At 47.7% G+C, this 21,390-nt stretch overlaps 1 protein-coding gene across 5 annotated transcripts in view; it reads right to left on the reverse strand.

Moving 5' to 3' along the window:
* CABLES1 (Cdk5 and Abl enzyme substrate 1) overlaps positions 1–21,390 on the reverse strand; it is a 124,888-nt gene that overhangs the window by 14,291 nt on the left and 89,207 nt on the right. For all 5 annotated transcript variants that reach the window (XM_055236376.2, XM_055236367.2, XM_055236410.2 and 2 more), the window contains 3 exons: positions 11,405–11,501; positions 10,057–10,213; positions 8,872–8,975 (listed from right to left, as the gene is read on the reverse strand). In XM_055236376.2, the coding sequence (XP_055092351.2) occupies positions 8,872–8,975; positions 10,057–10,213; positions 11,405–11,501 (358 nt within the window). The remainder of the gene's footprint in view (positions 1–8,871; positions 8,976–10,056; positions 10,214–11,404; positions 11,502–21,390) is intronic.

The following is a 21,390-nucleotide window of genomic DNA, read 5'->3' on the forward strand; positions in this document are numbered from 1 at the left end:
CACCACACCCGGCTAATTTTTGTATTTTTAGTAGAGACGGGGTTTCACCATTGGCCAGACTGGTCTCAATCTCCTGACCTTGTGATCCGCCCATCTTGGCCTCTCAAAGTGCTGGGATTACAGGCGTGAGCCACCGCGCCCCGCCAGGACCGCTGTTTTCAATGCCACCTAATTCCAGGTCATGGGATTCACCAGATGAAGCGCTCCTTGTGGCCCGCAGCAGGCCCAGGCTGTGTGATGGATGGGGGGTTCCAACCCTGCAGCAGGCAGTTGTGTTTTTGCAAGGGTGCTCATTCCGTTCATGGAGTCAGAGGTCACTTGAATGCCTGGCTGCAGGGAAGCTGTGTGCACAGCTGCGTACAGGGAAAGGGGAAGGTCAGATAGAAGGGACTGTCCACAACACAGATGTCCAGAGACACAGTTCACAAGGAGGCCCTGCCTGGCCTGCCCTGCTAGAGACAGTCTGGAAGGCCTAGAGTGGGAGTGGACAAATTGCTTCTGAGATAACAGGAAGAGAGAAGACCACAACTTGGTTATCTAGATGAAAAGTCTCCCATATCGACTGCAGAAACACTGATACCTATTTCGCTTTTTTTTTTTTTTTTTTTTTTTGAGACAGGATGGGTGACTCTGTTGCCCAGGATGGAGTACAGGAGCACTCACTGCAACTTCCGCCTCCCGGGTTCAAGAGAGTCTCGTGCCTCAGTCTCCCAAGTAGCTGGGACTACAGGTGCATGCCACCATGCCTGGCTATTTTTTTTGTATTTTTTGGTAGAGATGGGGTTTCGCCATGTTGGCTAGGCTGGTCTCGAACTCTTGACCTCAAGTGATCCGCCCACCTCAGCCTCCCAAAGCGTTGGGGTTACAGGCATGAGGCACTGCACCCGGCCCATTCTTTGCTTTGTATAAAAACAAAGTCTTGACTTGTCACGAGAAGAGGGAAGGGGCCTCCATGGAACAGAACTTGGGCCCCATCCTGGCCCACAGTAACAATGTTGTGAAGTGAACGCCCCTCAGGTGGGCTGGGGTGTAACGGGAGAGGATGGGAGGTACACACGCCCCAACAACAATCCTGGAGAACAGTGAGGGCCTCAGAGCAGACAGGTTGCTGGTCTGATTCCAACAGAAACAACAGAAAAGGTACTTCCACTGTAGGGCTTGATAAAGCTCTGGCCTCCTTCATTTCCTACTCTTCTGTCTTCCAAGTCTCCCCAGGAATTCTTATGAGCAGTTCTAAGCAGATGTGAGCTTGCCGTACACTCGGCTACTGTTCTCTGACCTACTGCCAGCCCTAGTGCTGCCTGCACCCTAGGAGCTAGCTGTAAGACCTGGGGCAGGTATGCAGCCGCTGCAAGCCTTGGTTCCACACCACGCCTGTGAAAGGAAGGAAGGATACAAGGCAATGATCCACACAGCTCCTTCCAGCGCCAACAGCCACTGCGAAATCAGGCTTTTTTTGCTTTGGCCACACTTGTATATGAGCATTCGGGCTCAGCTGGGCACTGGAAAGCAGATGTTCCGTGCTTGTTAAGGTAATTAAGCGACAGTGACCCTCGACTAAATCTATCTAACCACCAACAGATGGGCATTTCAGCTGTTCTAGGCATTTAATCCTTTCCCTCAGAGGACAGTAAATCACAAGGAAACTATGGAAATAAACGGGTAGCCTACGCAGCCTAGGGCTGCATTTGTTGCTATTTCTACCCATCGAATTCAAAATACCGAATCCTGGATCGACTCTCCCGCCCACTGAAATGAAAGGGTTTGCACACGGAGAGGAAAACAGGAAGAAAAGCTCCCTCTGCTTCAGGTTTACATAGCCATGGGGATTCACTGGGTGGCACAGAGCATGCTCAGTGTCAGATATTTGTCAACTATTTATCTGGTGCTACAGGACTCCTGGAATAGTGTCTCCATCCACTTGAGATGACACCAGGTGACTGGCCCTGAGATCACCCACACCCAGAGAGTATTTGGATGCACTTCTAAATGCAAGCTGCTGAAACAGTGGCAGTAGAGAATGAGCCAAACTGCGTGGAACGTCATGTTCAAAATCACGAAGTGATTGTCAAAAATCCGGGACAAATACATAGAAAGACAGCAGATGCTGCAATATCCTGGGTGAAATGTCAAAATCACGAAGCGATTGTCAAAAATCCGAGACAAATACACAGAAAGAGAGCAGATGCTGCAAAATCTTGGGTGAAATGTCAAACTCATATTTTGTATTAGTTTTTTTTTTTTTTTTGAGATGGAGTCTTGTTCTTATCACCCAGGCCAGGGTACAGTGGCATGATCTCAGCTCACTGCAACCTCCGCCTCTCGGGTTCAAGCAATTCTCCTGCCTCAGCCTCCTGATTAACTGGGATTACAGGTGCCCACCACCACACCTGGCTAATTTTTGTATTTTTTAGTAGAGACGGGATTTTGCCATGTTGGCCAGGCTGGTCTCGAACTCCTGACCTCAGATGATCCACCCGCCTTGGCCTCCCAAAGTGCTGGGATTACAGGTGTGAGCCACCGAGGCCAAGTATTAGTTTTATGAGAAAAAAATGAATTGTAAAAGAGGCTTTAAAGAGGTGAATTGTATGGTGTTGGAATTCTAATAGTGCTGTTAACAACAACAAAAAGACCAAAAAAAAAACCAAACCCACACCCAAAACAACCCTCCCTCCCCACACAGCACAATCAAGCATTTCAGGCCTTGATGTGAACACTTACACCTAAAGCTGGCAGGATGCTCCTCAGCTACTGCCCAGGCCTGTGCGCCTGAGGGCGCCCTTCAAGCCTCAGGGAAGTGCCACAATAGGGAAGTGCCAAGCTACTGTGATTCTAATGTGATGTGACATTTTCTTAAAGAGGTCCCCTTCCCAGAACTGAATAGGCCTCAGGCACCTTGAAACCTGAGGCCTTGGAAAGGGTCTTGCATCAGCTTCCCAACAAATCCACCCTGCAGACAGGTAACAAGTGCCTAAATCATCCAGGTAACTTTTAATGGAAATAGAGATATATAAATATAGTTCTATATTCTATATAAATTATAAATATATGACTGTTATTAAATTATATTATAATTTTTATATATTTATAAATATATATTTATAAATATATATATCGGGGGACAGGCAGAATCTAATCACCTACCTCATGGAAGGCAGAATTAGTCTTTCTTTCATTGAGTCAATTACTTCCCACTGCTCAGCATCTCATGCTATACTGAAAAATTAAGTTCTATGATACATTCCCCCAACACTGGGGAGATGTGGGGGTAAAGGGAGGGCTTTCTCTACAAGTACTTAGATTTTAATATTTGGTAAATAAAAAATAGGCATTTTATAATGGAGATCAATCCAAGAGGTTTCTCTTGAGGTTTACATGCTTATGCATATCACAAACAATGTTAGTCGGTTTTCTTTTTGATGTAAACATGGTGCAAGAGAGATTTCTTACAGAAGAAAAGAATCCAGAAATCCACTCAGGTAACTGAATTTTGTTGGCATTATCTCAGCTCTCCCGCTTACTTTCTCCTCTTAAGTGCTTTCCACACCCATAAAGAGGGGGAAAAAACACAAAAACCCACTACCAACCTGGGCTGCCAGGTTCTAATGATACATAACCACTCTCTCATGAAGCTTTAATTATATGCCAAGTGGTGCAGAGAGCTGGAAGCATCCGCCTTCCCCCGAGACACACCATTGCCCAGCAAGAGTCTGCACGTAGCCAGGTGGCTCAACATGCTCTCCTGTTCTGTGGGCACCTTCTAGAAACTTGAAGACCAAACCACCGGGCCAGCTGCAATTTGTTTTGCACACCTGCCCCAGGAATTTTTTTTTTTTTTTTGGAGACAGTTTCATTCTTGTCACCCAGGCTGGAGTGCAATGGTGTGATCTCAGCTCACTGCAACTTCTGCCTCCTGGGTTTAAGTGATTCTCCTGCCTCAGCCTCCTGAGTAGCCAGGATTACAGGCGCCCGCCACTACACCTGGCTAACTTTTTTGTATTTTTAGTAAAGATGGTGTTTCACCACGTTGGTCAGGCTGCTCTTGAACTCCTGACCTCAGGTGATCCACCCGCCTCGGCCTCCCAAAGTGCAGGGATTACAGTCGTGAGCCACTGCACCCAGCCCGGAATTTTTTTTTAAGTTCAAAATCTCACCCTTGACCTTCTACAGTAGATAACAGCAGGAGTGACTTGCATGGATCAAAGTTTAAAAATACAGATATGGGTGCAAGGCTAATTTGAAAAGGGTGCCACTTGCATACTAAATGACAGGCTTCACCTCTGGAAGCTTCCCACTCTAAGACATGTCCTGACTGTGGCGATGAAGGGCCTTTTTATATTACACTTAGGACACACACGCACAAAGATAAACAGCTACATCATGGCTGGTTAATATCACCTACACTAGGACTCAGAAGTCCCACTCCTAGGTATTTACCCCAAGAGAAATGAAAAAGTATTTCCACAGAAAGACACGCACAAGAACATTCATGGCAGCCGCATGAACAAATGTCTATCAACAGGAGAAGGGATAAACAAACTGTACTACATCTTATACCACTCAGCAATTTTTATTTTTTTGAGACGTAGTTTCGCTTGTCACCCAGGCTGGAGTGAATAGTGCGATCTCGGCTCACTGCAACCTTCACCTCCCGAGTTTAAGCGATTCTCCTGCCTCAGCCTGCGGGGTAGCTGGGATTACAGGTGCCTGCCACTATGCCCAGCTAATTTTTGTATTTTTAGTAGAGACAGGGTTTCATCATGTTAGCCAGGCTGGTCTTAAACTCTTGACCTCAAGTGATCCCCCACCTCACCCACCTCGGCCTCCCAAAGTGTTGGGATTTATGGCGTGATCCATCACACGTGGCCCACTCAGCAATTAAAAATCTACTGATACACATGACATGGGGAACTCTCACATGTTAAGTTGTATGAAGGAAGATGGACCCCAAAAACTATATGCCATGATCCTATTCACATGAAGTTTCAGAATAGGTAAAACTAATCTATGGTGACAGAAGTGAGAACAGTGATAGCCTTTGCAGGAAGGGGATGGGAAGAGTGGATGGGGAGGGGAACTTTCTGCAGGGACAGAAATGCTCTATATCTGGATCAGAGCAGTGGTTACAAAAATTCATGGAAATGCACAAACAAACAAGTGCATCTGATTGTCTGTAAATTACTCCTTTTAGCGGCTGCAGCAGGATTTGATGGGTGAAAGGATTAGCTCATCACTTTGAGAGCTGCTTCATTCAGCAGAGGCTACACAAGCATCTCAGAGCCTGATTTCCACAGGAACAGGACATCCCAAAACAGGGGAGGTCAGTCCCAGGATTTCAGGCGGGCGCCTCTGCTGGACTGGCCACACTGGACTGCCCTGGGGGCCTGAGGAAGATGGGACAGGCAGCAGGACTCCGAGGCCTTGGAAGCTGATACTAAGGGAGGTGAGCAGCTCCGCATACTTGGCCTGTGACCAGCAAGCCTGCTCCTTCCCCAATCACTGAGCATTCCCACCCAGGAAGGAATCTGCCCTCTGTCTGGGCAGAGATCCCCATACCAGCCTAGTGGCCAAATGTGCCTCAGGCCCTCAAAGAGGGCATTCCACAACCTGGCTCAAAGGAGCCAGGGCCTTCGGAGCCAGGGCCTGTTTCAGCGGCAGCTCCCTGTGCCTGGGGCCAAGTCAGTGGGGAGGGAGGGTTTGTCAGCATCATTTGTGGGCTCTGCCTCCTGCCTCTGTGTGCGTAGGGGGAAGGGCAACGACTTCTACGGTTAGAAAAATCTATTTTATGCAAAACCAACCCCCTTCCTACTTTGGGGTCTTTCCACTGGGCTCTCCCTACCAAAACCTGGTGGGGCTGACCGCTCTCAGCCCTCAGTGCTTGCTTCAGTGCCATTACTCGGGGAAGTCTTCCTTGAGGCCTACCCCCTGGGGCCCACGTCCAACCCTTCCATCATTTCCTGCCGCTGTTTTTGTTTTGTTTTGTTGAGACAGGGTCTTGCTTTGTTGCCCAGGCTGGAGTGCAGTGGCACAATCTCGGCTCACTGCAGCCTCGCCTCCTGGATTCAAGCGATTCTCCCACCTCAGCCTCCCCAGTAGCTGGGACTACAGGCACGCACTACCACATCTGGCTAATTTTTTAATTTTTAGTAGAGATGGGGTTTCACCACGTTGGCCAGGCTGGTCCCAAACTCCTGACCTCAGGTGATCCCCCTGCCTTGGCCTCCCAAAGTTCTGGGATTACAGGCCTGAGCCACCATGCCTGGTCTCCTGCTGCTTTTCTAAGATGGTTCCTTCCTCACGATTATGGTGCTCTGTCTCCTTGTTTACTGTTTATTCTCTGACATCCTCACTCACTCCAAGGTGGAGGAGAAGAGGGGTTGTGGCTGGTTAGTTCTCTACTGGGTAAGGAAGCTTGGCTCATAATAAGGCCTCAATCAATACTTGTTCAATAGGTGAATTCTATACCTGTTCCCCAACACACAAAAATAAAGCAAACACCCCAGCGCCCCTACCCCCAACTGCCCCACTCTGATTCCTACAAGTTCAGTGCAAATGCATGAGAAACGGCCTGTAACCCATGTTGGCTTCTAGGAAAGAAGTCCCCAGGGAGCTGGGTTGAGGCCCTTTGTAATACACAACACACTGTCAAGAACTTAGAAGAGAATGCTGAAACGTGGGTTTCCCACATTTTATCAAAGTGCCAACATCTGTGGCTAGAATAGGAAATGTATGGCTCCAGGTGCCGACCAGGAAAATGCAGTCCGTGCACAATTGCATTCCCTATAGCGTGGACTATTCCCGGGAGCACTGACTGCAGAGCCCATGCAGTGAAATTAAAAATGATCCACTTGGGAACATCAAATGAGGAGGGCAGGACATACATGCTGACTTGGCAAGTCTTCTAGCACAGTCTAAGGAGGAAAAGTTGTATGTGTGTACGTGCACACGCACATACACACATACTGCGGCCCGTAACCTCAAGGCTCACAATGAAATCATTTAAAGACAAAAAAGATCAGATAAAAAAGATCAGATCTAGCACCAGCCCAAGACTAGGCCTATAAAGGAGAGGTCGGCATTATCACCAGGCACAACATGTCTCTCAGGACAGCTCCCGCCAACATCGATCAGAAATAGTGCACCTTCCTATTCTCTTGGTTACCTAGAAAACTGCTACACTGTTGGCCCAAAGAATGATCTTCATGTCCAACCCCGAGGTCAGCAGTTGTGGGGCTGACTGCTGAGGAATGTGGAATTCAGAGACAGCTGGGCAACGTGAAAACAGCCCCGAGCCAGGAGTTCTAGCCCGGATCTCCCATTTCCCATCTATCAACTAGGAAAGCCTCACTCGGACTCCCTGAGCCAGTTTCCTGGCCACACTACTTAATAAATAAAGTGAATTTTAATAAGTAAGGCAGTGAACCACATAAAGCATCCTTATTCTTACACCAGTTGCACCCTCCTTGACATCAGGGCAATCATTCTGGTCATTTATTGAACACTTATTATGTGTTTGCCTCTGCCAAAGATGAATATGCCCTGGTTTTTTTTAAATAAACAGGTCATAGAGTGGAAGAAAAGTAACTATACATGGCTCTGGTTTTGCTTTCTGTGTTAGGAGTTGGGGCATGAGTGAGGGAGAGTGAGGAGTAGGGGCAATTTCAAACTAAATGCCTTTGACTTGAATGCATTCTCCAGTGACTAAATGCATTCTGATGCCATGTGGCGTACAAAAATGACCACTGAACTATGTGCTAGAACAAGAGGACAAATGCTGAAAGTAACTGGCAAGGCCCCAAGTTCTGCCTGGTGTTTCTCTGACAAACAGCGGAGAACCCTAAGTTCTAAATGAAGATCTGGGTGTCCTTTGCGTACGGGGGATTGGTTTCCACTCTGGCTACTGCAGACACAAAAGCCGAGAGGAGAAAAAAGATCCCCTGGTTTACTCCTAAGGCGGGGGCTCCTGAGAACAGCTCAGGCTGGGAGCACAGGGGGGAGGGAACCAGAGGAGGAAGTGCTCGGCTGTGCCGGCCCAGCCAGGCCCGGCTCATGGGCCAGGACTTGCAAAAGGCAGGGAGGTGGTGGGGGCGTTCTGGGTGGATGTCTCCCACCTGATGCTGTGCATGGCAGGCCTGGCCAATCGACTGTTCTGAAAGTGCAGCTCCCCCTCCTCCCACAGCAGGCGGGGCTCTGCTTGCCACAAGAGTCAGGGCAAGTCGGCCCAGAGAAAGCACCCGGGGCCCCGCCAGGCCCCTCTGGTGTCTGCAGAGGAGATGGCAGCCCTTGGTGGTGGGAAACAGTGGTCAGCCGAGAGCAGAAACCAAAATTACACACAGGGAAAAACAGGAAGAGTCCATGAAATAAAAACAGCAGAGAAAGGTTTTGCATGTAACACCCACAGTGTCCTACTTTCACTTTCCCAGGAAAGAATTCTGTCATCCCCAGCCTGGGGCCAAATGTTTGCTCAGCGTGCACACGAAGGCCTGCAGCCAGCAAGGAACTCCAAACAGAGCTGGACTTGAACTCAGCGCTCCCAGGGATGGGCCTGGTCCTCTCCACTGGGGTTTGTGGAGGTATAAGCTCGGACATCCCCCTTCAGAGGAGAGGGTCCCCCAACCTGAGCTGGTAACTTTGTGGACACTGGCAGCCCAGCCTTCGCAAGCATCCTGAAAGTGGTGTTTGCAGGCCAGGTGGCCAGCAGGATTCTGGACAGAAGGCAATACTGGTCCTCCCGTGGGCACCCACACTGGGGAGCTCCTCAGGAAGGTCCCCCAGGCAGAGCAGTCTTTGAACAAGCCCCCAGCCACCACCAACCCAGGCGGGGCAACTGACGAGGTGCAGCAAACGGAACCTCCATTCCACGCTACTCACCATGTAGGAAGGGAAGATCAGAACGCGTTTGTGTTTGCCACAAGGCCACTGCGGGTCATCCAAGAGATTTGGGTCATAGTCCATAAAGTCTCCCAGGTCACTACCTGAAGATCACATGCAAAATACAAAATGATAATTAGCGGCTCCGGACCCTCCCCAGCAGAGACAGCCAGGAGAATGCCAAGTATAGCTGGAATGAAGAAAGGCTGGCTTTAGGGCACTTAGCTCAACGTCACGGCACTCATTGACTTTTATTAGACATCTCCGCATGCCAGTGAAGTGGATTCTCCTCTCAAAAGGGTTCACCAAATTCTTAACATCCTGACATTTTTTTCCATTTTAGAAAATTATGTATCAATCTCCCTGAGCCAGGAGAGCAAAACTTCACACAGCGTGCAAGATGCAGAGGACACTCTCAGAGTGTGGCCCCGAAGAGGTTTATTTTTCAAACTTGCAGATCAAATTTGGAGATGCCTGTGCAGCACGATTTGGTGCAAATACTTCCAGGCAGGCTATTGTGTCCGTATGAATACAAATCAGAGCAGCCACCAAGGCACAGCTGCGAACGATCAGAGGTGGCCGGAACACTAGGATAGGGATTCAGAACTCAGCACTTGGGCAGACCTAGGGAACTTCACATCCACCTGGAATTCCCTCAGAGTAGAAACAGCACTGCTTCCTAAAGTGTTTTCTCCATGTGCCAGTTCTTAAAAAGGTTTGATCAGCAAAGCTGGAAGCATGCAAGTCTTCCTTCAGCCGCCAACTCTGCTCACCCACCAAGACAGGCACAAAGGAAATTCTCACACCTGAACCTGCACTTCAGAGCCCAGATTTTTTTTTTTTTAAGTCCGAATTGAGCACCATGAAAATATAGGACAGAACCAGGTCACTGTTGAGGGGAGCTGAGTGGTCAGGGAAACTGGGAGACACAGCCATCTCTGCATGGTGTGCACGGCCTTGGCATCTCTCCACGTGGAAGCTCAGGCTGTCAACGACTGGGGCATCTGATTAGAGAGAAATCACCTGTGGCTTCACTGTGGGCCTGCATGGCCTGAGATCAGGCTTTCCTAAAAGTCATGTCACCTGCGGCCTGTCTTCCACTCTGCATCACAGGGAGACTCAATTCCCATGTAAATGAAGGCACCTCCCACCACCAGCTACCAGACCCAGCCAGGCCAAGGTTACCTGTGTCGAGGCTCCCCTGGGTGCCGCTTGCCCGGCCTATGGAGAGGCTGCGGTGGCTCAGGTTACGGAACTGGGAGAAAGAGGAGGTGGAGTCTATGGTATTTCTCCGGGCTCCAAAGGCATTTGTGGGTAACAGAAATTGGGTATAGGAAACAGTCTAAAAGGTGAAGACAAAAACAGGCCAGTGATTATTCCCAGGCATTGCTGGCTCTGCATTCTGATCAAGCTACAGTTGTCACCCCACATTCAGGTCCACTTTCTCCTATTTGCAATTCTGAAATCCAATGAGATCTGAAAAATGAAATTTGTTTTGGTACTCATTGGTGCCAACACCCAACCTGAACTGACATAAGGCTACACATAGTTTTAATTTATCCCACTGAGTCTGACTATTCCTATTACATGGAAGAAATGTGAATGTATTTGACAATAAGGTACTATCTCAGGACCTGCTGTGGTGTTGTGTAATCCACAAGGTACACACTGCATTGCTTTTTATAATTCAAGTGCAGAAGCCCAGAACACTTCAGGCCCCAAGAGTCCCTGGTGAGGGCTGTGGCCTCCTACCCTGCTCCTCTGGCAGACGCCACATATGACCCTCCACTCCATCCCATCCTTCCTGGCTCCTGTGGGAACACTTCCTCATTGGGGGTGAACAGAGCAAGTGCATTGATTTTCACCTGCCTAGGCAAGCATCTCACATGCACTCTATCTACACTTGGAGCTCCCAGCGGCCTCATCGGCAAATAAACTACCCCAGGACAGATTCCCCTAGAAACACTTGCGTCATTGCCATACACAGATTTTGGAAGGGTTGATGAAGACCGTCTGGACCCTGCACAAAGGGCAGGGTCATCTTTCAACCTTTCACTCCTGAGACTTCAACCCCACAGCTCGTTGCATGTGGATGGAAGAGGAATGTGACTGCCCTGCTGCTCTGTGGTCACAGTGTTAAGACTGAGGGTCTCTTAGCTTCCCAGGACCATGGGAAGCTATGACACTTTCTAGTAGCCTGAATATTGCTTGCTGACACCACCGGTTAATAGATATTCAATCCACTCGTCATTCCATCCTGGAACATGCCTGTGTGTGAGGTACTCAAAACTGCACATTCAGTTGTAAACAGCACTGGCAGAGAAATACACGTACTGTGGGAACTCCTGCCATGCTGCCACTCAATTACCGGCTGCACACTAGCGGAGCCGGGCAGGCTGGCATCACATGCCTGGATCTGCCCCAGACCTCGAGTCCTCCACCTCGAGAGAGGCTTGTGGGCTGTCCCCCTCCTCTGCTTCCTGACCCTTGTGCCTTCAGCACAACTTGGTGACTGGCGGCCTGGCAGCCTTACCTTCCCGTCAGCACCCAGTTCCACACCTTCCAGACCAATGATCTCTTTCAAACTCACTGCGCCAGCTGATTGTCTTCCTCCGTCCAACTTCAAGTCCCTGGGAGGACAAGCCAGAGGAAAAAAAAATGCTTTTGTGTGCACCCCAAAGAGCCATGAAGATGCTTACTGCATGAGACAACACAGTCACATCGACGAAAATGACCAGGTGAGCCCCGGTGATGGGACGGTCCTTTGTCCCTCCTCGGGGGCTTGCCAGTGATGCCTTGTTGCAACCACTTTGACATAAATGAAATCCAACTGAACAGAAAGCCTGAAGATGAAGCTGATGTTTACAGACATCCCTCCCTCTTCCACAAGGCCCCTTAAGTTCCTAGAGACGGCCAGTGAACATGAGGCCAGAGAGCATTCCCTGAGCATCGTGGGACCACAGTCTGCTGGGATCTAGCTGCTGGGTTCTTTCTTTCTTTGTTTTGTTGTTTGTTTTGTTTTGAGACAGAGTTTCACTCTTGTTGCCCAGGCTGCAATGCAATGGTACGATCTCAGCTCACTGCAACTTCTGCCTCCCAGGTTCAAGCGATTCTTCTGCCTCAGCCTCCTGAGTAGCTGGGATTACAGGCACGCACCACCACGGCCGGCTAATTTTTTGTATTTTTAGTAGAGACAGGGTTTCACTATGTTGGCCAGGCTGGTCTCAAACTCCTGACCTCAGGTGATCCACCCATCTTGGCCTCCCAAAGTGCTGGGATTACAGGCGTGAGCCACAGCGGCCGGCCTGGGTTCCTTCTAATGCTGCATGAGACCACCTCTCCTTGCTGCTCCCCTTTCTTAGGAGAAATGAATTCTTATCCTAAACACCTACTGGGTTTACTGTTGGTGATGAAAGAATTAATGCCACAGTAGTCACTTCTACTACCTTGACAGACCACCTAGAAAATGAATATCTTTTAATAAAAGAATAATCTCTAGTAATAACAAGTATTCATTCATTCATTCATTCAGGGACGAAGTCTTGCTCTGTTGCTCAGGATGGAGTACAGTGGTGTGATCATGGCTCACTGTAGCCTCAAACTCTTGGGCGCAAGCCATCCTCCCGTCCTGGCCTCCTAAAGTGCTGGGATTACAGGTGTGAGCTACCATACCTGGCCAAACATTTATTTAGCACTTTACTATTTCCAAAGACTCACACATCATTTCTTTGGTTCTTTAAGATGACCCTATGAGAAAGGTACCACTATTTTGATCCAATTTAGATCAAACTGAGGAGGAAACTGAGGCCCTTGGGAGATTGCCAAGGTCACCAGGATGGTAAGTTGGAGAGTTCATCCAATGTCATTTCTAGTACATCACATTGCCATGGAGATGCAAGATGGACTCGCTGTGACTATGCTCAGGTGTAACTGCTCACATCTCAAGGGACCACACCCTTCCCCTACAGTAATTTTTAAAATTTGCCACATATCAGAATTGTATGGGGATCTCTGACAAACTGTTATCTGGCTCCCACCCCCAGACAGTTGGCATGGGGTGTGACCTGGACATCAGGAGTTGTAAACACTCCCCAGGCGATTCTAAACTGCAGCCATGTTTGGGAATGACCAGGTCTTCATGTTCTGACACCCGGTGCCTGTTAGTCAAAGCCACCTCAGACCCACAGCATACTTGCTGTGTGGCCTGGATGGAGGGACCATATTCAGGGGTCATATCCTACAACCTATGCAAGAACGAATATAAGGCAGGGGCAAATTGCTCCCAGCCAAAGACAAAGTCATCAGGTAAGAAGAGAGGAGGGAGCCAAGCAAGTGGCGAGAAGAGAAGGGAAGAAAGCTGTCCTCAAATATAGAAAAAAAAACCAGGAATGCTCTGATTCTGTTGAGCCATCATCCTAGTCTCTGGGCATTACATGAATGAGCCAGCTCCCTTATCCTACCTATAATGTGGAGTCTGATTAACAGAAATGCCCAAGACCTTCTGTGCCCAGTAAGTGCTGAATTTCCACAGCAGGCTTCCTGGGAGGCCATGGTAGTGCCACCCTCAAAACATCTCTGGAGTCCCGTTCAGAATCGACACCAAAGTCATGCAGAAGAAAGCCAACAACCAACTCTGTTCACACCCACAAGACCATCTGCCCTACTGCTGCACCTGCTATGCAGGCAACCCAGGGCGATTCTCAAAACGCTTCTTAAAGCAATTAAGGATGGAGATGATGAATGCACAGGGGCACTGGCATAGGGAAGTGCCTACAAAGCAAAAACGTGAACAAGGCAATGAGGCAAAAATACCTGTGGTGGGCAGGGAGGGAGGGGACTGACCACATGCAGAGCAGGACAAAAATAGCAGTGTCTTCCTTTTCATTCAAGGACCAGCATCTCAGTTCCACGGGCTTCCTACTTTTCCAAAGCCAAACCCAGCAAGCATGGTCTCCAAATTCCCAGCTCCCAAATAATTTTCTCCTTGTTTCCATTTTGCCAGATGGAGAATGTTACTTAGGGCTGAAATTAATAGAGAAGTAGGGAGTATCTTTTTGGAGTGAGTAGGCCAGGGGAAATCAGGAGAATTCGAATAAGCCCATACTGAGAGGGTTCTCAGATGGAGAGCTGGCTGCAGGCAGGGGCAGAGTCTCAGTCCATTTTCATATCCTGTCTATACAATGTCTGACACATAACAAACTATTTACTGAGCTGAGCTAGTGTGGCTCTTTGCTGTCTCACTGGTACTGGTACATACAGATGGCATGAAACTTGGGTGATTTTCCACTGTGCCCCTTTTCATCTGTCTTCAATTTGCTCACAGGCTCACTGTTTCCCCGGGGCAGCCTTGTCCTGGCCAGCTGTCTGCCTGCCGCCAAATGTGCACATCACACATCACAGTTAACAGAACCAAAGCAGTCGTGCCTCTTCCACACTCCCCTTCTTGGCATTTCCTCCAAAGGAAACGAAGCCCTAACAAAAAAATATAGTCATGTGCTCATATAAAGTCCAAGATTCTATTCCATGAGATAAAACCCAAACCCATTTAAAGAAACAGGGATTCTTAGACCCAGTGGATTGTCCAAGCGTCTCAGCGACACTTGGGACCACACGAAAGACGGGCAAGGCTCCACCAACCCTACTCACAGAACTGGTCCCTCGAGAAATAACGTGACTCACTGTAGTCACCACTTCCCCCTGGCTTTCTACTTACGTCATTCTACTTTCTAAATTGCTAAGGCCAAGCCGAGTAAGAAAATAAGAATAGTGGGGCCACCCTCAACTGCTACTGGAGACACGTGAGGCTCGTTACAGACGAGTGCCACGCAATAGAACTTCCTGTGATGACAGAGATGGTCCTTATCTACCTTGTCCCATACGATGGTTACGTGTGGCAACTAAGTGCTTGAAATGTGATCAGTTGACTGAGAAACTGAATTTTTAATTTTATTTAATTTTAATTAATTTAAATGTAAATTGCCACATGTGGCTAGTGGCTACTAAGACCCAGTGCTTCCTTGGCAGGACTTTTGCTACCCTTATTTTATAAGTTCCTATGGCAAGATAATATAGTCATAGATACTCAGTGACGTGGATTTGGTCTCCCAGTTTTCTTCCCAAGAGTGGCCTATTTTCTGCCTGTTGCCTCTGGGGATGTTTAAATTACAGGCCACTGCAGAGGGAGCAGCAGTGCAAGATTCACCTAAGTTGGAAGGGAAATGACCATGGGGTCCACGATCAAAGGGCACCCATGCCTTGCACCATCAGCACCCCAAGAACAGAGCTCCCGGCCATGATAAAAATTCGTAACTCACATCTGGCACAGAGCAGCCCATCTTTTTGCCTGGAGGGGTCACGGGGCGGGTGTGACAGTTTTGGCAGTGCTAGGGCAACCAAAGGAACAATAACCAGCGTGTGTTCCCCAAATCCTAGGCATTACAGTAGGTTCCAAGCCCTTCTTGGCACAATACTGTTAACATGGAGGGAGGGATGCTCATTGAAAAATGAGTCTCAATCTCCCCTCAGCCTTGTAGAAGGGGGGTTTATAGTTCATATTAAGTAGATTTAAAAAGAAGAAACGAGGTACTTCTTGTACGCCAAAGCTACTGACACTTCAAAACTTTGCTGATATAGTAATAAATATCATCACAGCTCTAGAACATTGACAGTTTCATGATGGCAGAGGGCAACTTTTCCATGCTTTTCCTCCCCAGATTCAGGGAGAGGTTGTCACTAACTTCAGGGCTACCATTTTGGTGGGCTGGAATTAAGAGCGCACGTGTACAGTAACGGGCATAGTCAGCTGTCCACAGAAAACAAAACAGATCTCGTTTCTAACAATGTCAGTTTCTTATAGGTTTTTTTTTTTGAGATGGAGTTTTGCTCTATCGCCCAGGCTTGAGTGCAGTGGTGCGATCTCCGCTCACTGCAAGCTGCGCCTCCTGGGTTCACGCCATTCTCCTGCCTCAGCCTCCCAAGTAGCTGGGACTACAGGCGCCTGCCGCCAAGCCCCGCTAATTTTTTGTATTTTTAGTAGAGACGGGGTTTCACCGTGTTGGCCAGGATGGTCTTGATCTCCTGACCTTGTGATCCGCCCACCTCAGCCTCCCCAAGTGCTGGGATTACAGGCGTGAGCCACCGTGCCCGGCCCTTCTCATAGCTTTTGAATTTGTACATGTTAGGACTCTTGGGATCTAAAAAATACATCTTTCACAAAGAGGCTGACAAACTCTTCCAGGTTCATTCTTCTTAGTTAAGGGCTCTGATCAATGTTACTGGAATCTTTCTGATATTAACATGAAACATGAAATTGCTGTTCGTTGGTCGTATTTGACCCCCATAAACAGCAGTTTCACATTTTGCCACATAGCGTAACACCAATGGTCTTTGCTGTCCCTCTCTTTTGGAAGCCTAGAACGTTGGAGTTGCATGCAGAAAGGAACTCTGAATGGTGTAGATTTGCCCCAAAAGAATCTTTTAAAAACTCCAGTGAAAAAGAATGAAGCAGAAGTCCCAGTGGAGTGTGATGAAATCTTGGTATTTTCTAAGATCATTGTTCTGAATTCTCATTAAAATGGTATATAAAAATAGAAATATCTGTTTGGCTGAAATGCCAACATTAACCCTCCAGCACCAGGAAATAGCGCTAGAGAATGTGGAACTGCAGCTGAAAGTAATTAAAAGCAAACTGTAGTTGAAGTTTTCACTTTCTTTGAAAAGCCAGAAGATTTTTTTCCCAGACACATCTAGTGTTCAAATACTAATTTATTTTTTAATAATTTTTATTTTTGAGATGGAGTTTTACTCTTGTGGCCTAGGCTGGAGTGCAGTGGTGCGATCCTGGCTCACTGCAACCTCTGCCTCCCAGGTTCAAGCGATTCTCCTGCCTCAGCCTCCCAAGTAGCTGGGATTACAGGCGCCTGCCACCACGCCTGGGTAATTTTTTGTATTTTTAGTAGAGACGGGGTTTCACCACGTTGGCCAGGCGGTCTCGAACCCCTGAACTCAGTTGATCCGCCCTCCTCAGCCTCCTAAAGTGCTGGGGTTGCAGGCGTGAGCCACCGCGCCTGGCCCTACTAATTTACTTATATTCCACTTCCTTTTAAAAATGGCATAGAGGCAAGTTCAAATACTACACACGAGTATTGTCTAAAGGTGTGTATATTAGGTTAAAATGCTGCAGCTTTTACTGAGAGGTGAACATCGTTAGTCAGGTTATAGGAAATGATCTCATTTCTACAGACACCCTAACTGAACTACTGGCAAGGAACTGTGGATGATGCAAGGCTGTGATTCCTTCTCTCCACAGTCCTGGGTAGCACTGCAGCTTAGCCACATGTACCTAGAGGAGCTGCTTTCACATTCTGTGCAAGTTTGTGAACTTCTGCAGAGGCTGTAGGCAACAAGCACACTGAAAATCCAGCACAAAGATACATACGTATTTTTTTTTTTTTTTTTTTTTTTTTTTTTACAAAGGCTGACATTTAAAACTGGCCCATGGGGGTGGGGGAGTGGGAGTGACTGGAGGGGGTAAAAGGGAGGGACTCAGAAGATGGGGGGTGGGGATTAAAACAGGAGATGAAAGTACATTTGGGGAGACAGCCAAGCAGCAGTTATACCCTTAAGCAATGAGCAGAAAAACAGGTTGGTCCATTTTGGGAGTGTAAACTCATCCTTCATAGGATGGCACCAAAATTAATTTAATGCAGCTCTCCTTGAATGTCTGTAATTTCACTGTTAGAAACCCCTGGACCCCTGTCTTAGTTTTGGCTTCTTCAGCACAAAGCACACACGTACAGCTGTGGAGTCATCTGATCAAAAGCAGGTGGCTAATCTAGCTGTCTTGGGGCCAAAGGGGAATACCTGGGTCATTATTAATCATAAAACGGCCGACTCTGGACTTCATCTTTTGTAAAAGGCAAAATGATTTTCAGTTTCCTCTTCTGTGGCTCCCTGGCAGAGGCCCAGCCAGCTGCTCACTGAGCCATAATGCATGGAATAGATTCTGACAGGAAAACAAGATTCCCTGTTAGATAACAAGAAGTTCAAGCTATGGCCCTTTCCTCAGGGAGCATGATCAATGAACTAATATTACTCTCTTAAAAAAAGACATGACTTAAATATCTAACACCTGGAAACTAGATGTTTCCAAAATGGAGTGGTCCTGACTTCTCTCCACCATCCTTTCTCTAATGATGCTCTAAGCCCAAGAACTTGGAACACCTGCCAGGAGCTCCACTAGGCGCTAGCTCTTCAAAGGACAACAATAGGTTGAACACTTTGATGTGTCAATAATTTAAAAGCCAATTAAATATTAACAGGATTTCCAGACCCTTCAAAAAGAATAAGGAGTGAGAGATTTCCTGCACCTAAAGCAAAGCCTGAAAGCTGGATTAGGAAAGGAAATACCACTTGTGAGCAAAATTTTAATTAAGAGATTACACACGGGCCGGAAGTCGACGACACAAGTCTTCGCCTTAGCTTAAGAGTCCCATTTGTTGCCCTTCCGATACAGTGCAGCGTCCATCTTGGACCAGGCCTGCTTGCTGGCATCAAGCAGAAGGTGCCTCCACAGTTCAGAGACAATGGAACAGGGTCCACAGTTGATGGACAAAAGTGAAGTCAAAAGCAGCTTTTAGTCTAGAAGTCCCTTCCCACTCCCACTCAGGACTCCATCGATAAGCCATCCCCTGCAAGGGCAACTGGCAGACAATGAAGGGGTCTTAACGTAGCTTATGGCCAAATCTTTGTCTAAAGGCAGCTCCTATAAACAGCCAGATAATGGCATGAGTCATCCATGAGATCATTCCAGAATCTGTCTCTGTGTGGGAATATGCTTGGTGTGAGGAAAGAAACACAATTTGTGAATGTGTAATTTTCCACAACAAAAATTTTCTGGGAAAGTGGGTGGGGAGGAAGTGGGCATGGGCCTGGAGCCAGGCAAGGGGCATTTAGGCTTGAAAGCTCTAAGAATAGAAGACGCTGTTCTCTGTGTCACAGAATGATCAACACTCAGGAAATGGACCCAAGTGGATGACCTCATCTGAATGCCCCCAATGCCAAAAGCTAAGGATATAAACACCATGTGGAAGCTGTTGACAATTTAAAAACACACCCCAGAGGCACCTTGCAACTCCACTGGGAGGCCATCTTCTTCATCACATGGTCTCTGATGCATCTGTAGTAAGTGACTCCTGCGACTATCATACAATCAAGTATGGTTATCTTAAGGGGTGTGAACCTACACACACATCACAGAAACTCTTTTTGCTGGAATCATCTAATTTGATGATTTCACATAACCTCCAATCTCAAGTTTACTAGGTTCACCCCTACTTTCTTCTGGTCAGATCCACGTGTACAGAAATACCAACCCACATCCAGGTCTCAGGAAATAAAGAGCACTTGGTGGCTGGTGCCAGTTCCCTTATGCATAGGGACAATTCTAGGACTAGTTCTCCATACAACACCTGCAGTCTCTCACTCACCAGTGGGTTGTGCTCTAGAAGCTCCTGGGCTGGCAAGTTGGAACTCAGAATGCATTTTTCGTTGATGCAGTAAGTGGAGATGAGCCTACCCAAGGCTCTCTGAGCCTGTAATGCAACTGCATCAGCCCAAAAGCAAAAACAAGAGCTCGGGTCATAGAAGCAAAAGGTCAGAGGGTGTATGAAGGTAAAAAAATAGGAGGAAGTTGAGTCTCTCTCTTGGTTTCCTGGTCCAGGCTTGACCGTCAGGAACTTTTTTTTGTTGTTGTTGTTGAGATGAAGTCTCACTCTGTTGCCCAAGCTAGAGTGCAGTGGCACAATCTTGGCTCACTGCAACCTCCACTTCTTGGGTTCAAGCAATTCTCCCGCCTCAGCCTCCCAAGTAGCTGGGACTACAGGCACATGCCACCATGCCTGGCTAATTTTTGTAATTTTAGTAGAGATGGGGTGTCACTATGTTGGCCAGGCTGGTCTTGAACTCCTGACCTTGTGATCCGCCCACCTCCGTCTCCCAAAGTACTGGGATTACAGGCATGAGCCACTGCGCCCCGGCTGAGCAACATTTTAAAGGTCAAGTTTATATTATTTCACCTTCTTCTCTGAACTTCCCTTTCCTTCTTAGGACTCCAGGAGCCTTTCCCCTAAGCTATTCCTGTTTTTCACAATTCCTTCCCTCTCTCTACATGTAAATCCATAAATTCCTTTGCAGCACCCAGATTTCCCACTCCTGGCCCTATGGTGGTGGCACAGTAGCCCACAATGGGGGCTGGAAAGCGAGGGGAAGAGAAGTGGTCTTGGATAGAAGTGTTGGACAAGCTATTTACTAAGTGGGGTCTGCCTATTTAGGAAAGTTGAGAAAGTTGCTTGCAACTCATTTTGTGAGCTGAGGGTCACCAAGCCAAACCACAAATCCACACTAGAGAAGAGAAGGCCGTGACTAATGTGGATAAAAGGCAGAAAGATTCAGGCTGGCCTTGGCAAGTGTTAGTTGAGGAAAAAGGAGCTGGTTTAAAGGCTGGGACTCTTCCCAGAAAATGGCATAATTTACAAGCTTCATCTGAGAAGAGTGTTTACAGCTATGGGAAGGTTTGATGTTACAGTTACAGTGAAAAAGCTGGGCAACATCTGTTCCTCTTCTCTGTAATGGGCTTGTTTTGAAAGGTGGGATTTAGCAAGAAAGATCAAAGGAAAACAATGGTCTCCTCACATTCCATAAAGTGTATGCATTAAGAAAAAAAAAAAAGACTGGAAGGAAATAGACCAAAATGTAAATGGTGGCTTTGTTTAGGAGGTGAGGCTCGATAATTGTTATCTTCCTTTTACTTTCATACATTTTTCAAATAGTCTTTAAGAAACATGTACTATTGAGGAAAAAAAGACTGAATAAAACCAGATCTCAAGGTGAATCCATTGTTTGCAGAATTGCACCACTGACAAACTCACTGTGAACCTGACTGGGAATTGCTAAGTTCAAGTAGATCTAGAAAGAGCAACATAATAGCTCTGTGACAGCCGGGCGCAGGGGCTCACACCTGTAATCCCAGCACTTTAGGAGGCTGAGGTGGGAGGATGGCTTGAGCCCAGGATTTTGAGACCAGCCTGGGCAGCATGGTGAAACCTGACTCTACAAAAAATACAAAAATTAGCTGAGCATGGTGGTGCATGCTTGTCGTCCCAGCTATGCAGGAAGCTGAGGTAGGAGGATCGCTTGAGCCTGGGAGGTCAAGGCTGCAGTGAGCTGAGATTGCACTACTGCACTCCAGCCTGGGCAATACAGTGAGACCTTGTCTCAAAAAGAAAGAAAAAAAAGGCTGGGTGTGGTGGCTCATGCCTGTAATCCCAGTACTTTGGGAGGCCAAGACAGGCAGATCACGAGGTCAGGAGATCGAGACCATCCTGGCTGGCACAGTGAAACCCCGTCTCTACTAAAAATACAAAAAAATTAGCAGGGTGTAGTGGCGGGTGCCTGTAATCCCAGCTACTCAGGAGGCTGAGGCAGGAGAATGGCGTGAACCTGGGAGGCGGAGCTTGCGGT

The sequence above is a fragment of the Symphalangus syndactylus genome, chromosome 1 (genome assembly GCF_028878055.3).
Source record: "Symphalangus syndactylus isolate Jambi chromosome 1, NHGRI_mSymSyn1-v2.1_pri, whole genome shotgun sequence".
In the NCBI taxonomy this organism is placed as follows: Eukaryota; Metazoa; Chordata; class Mammalia; order Primates; family Hylobatidae; genus Symphalangus; species Symphalangus syndactylus.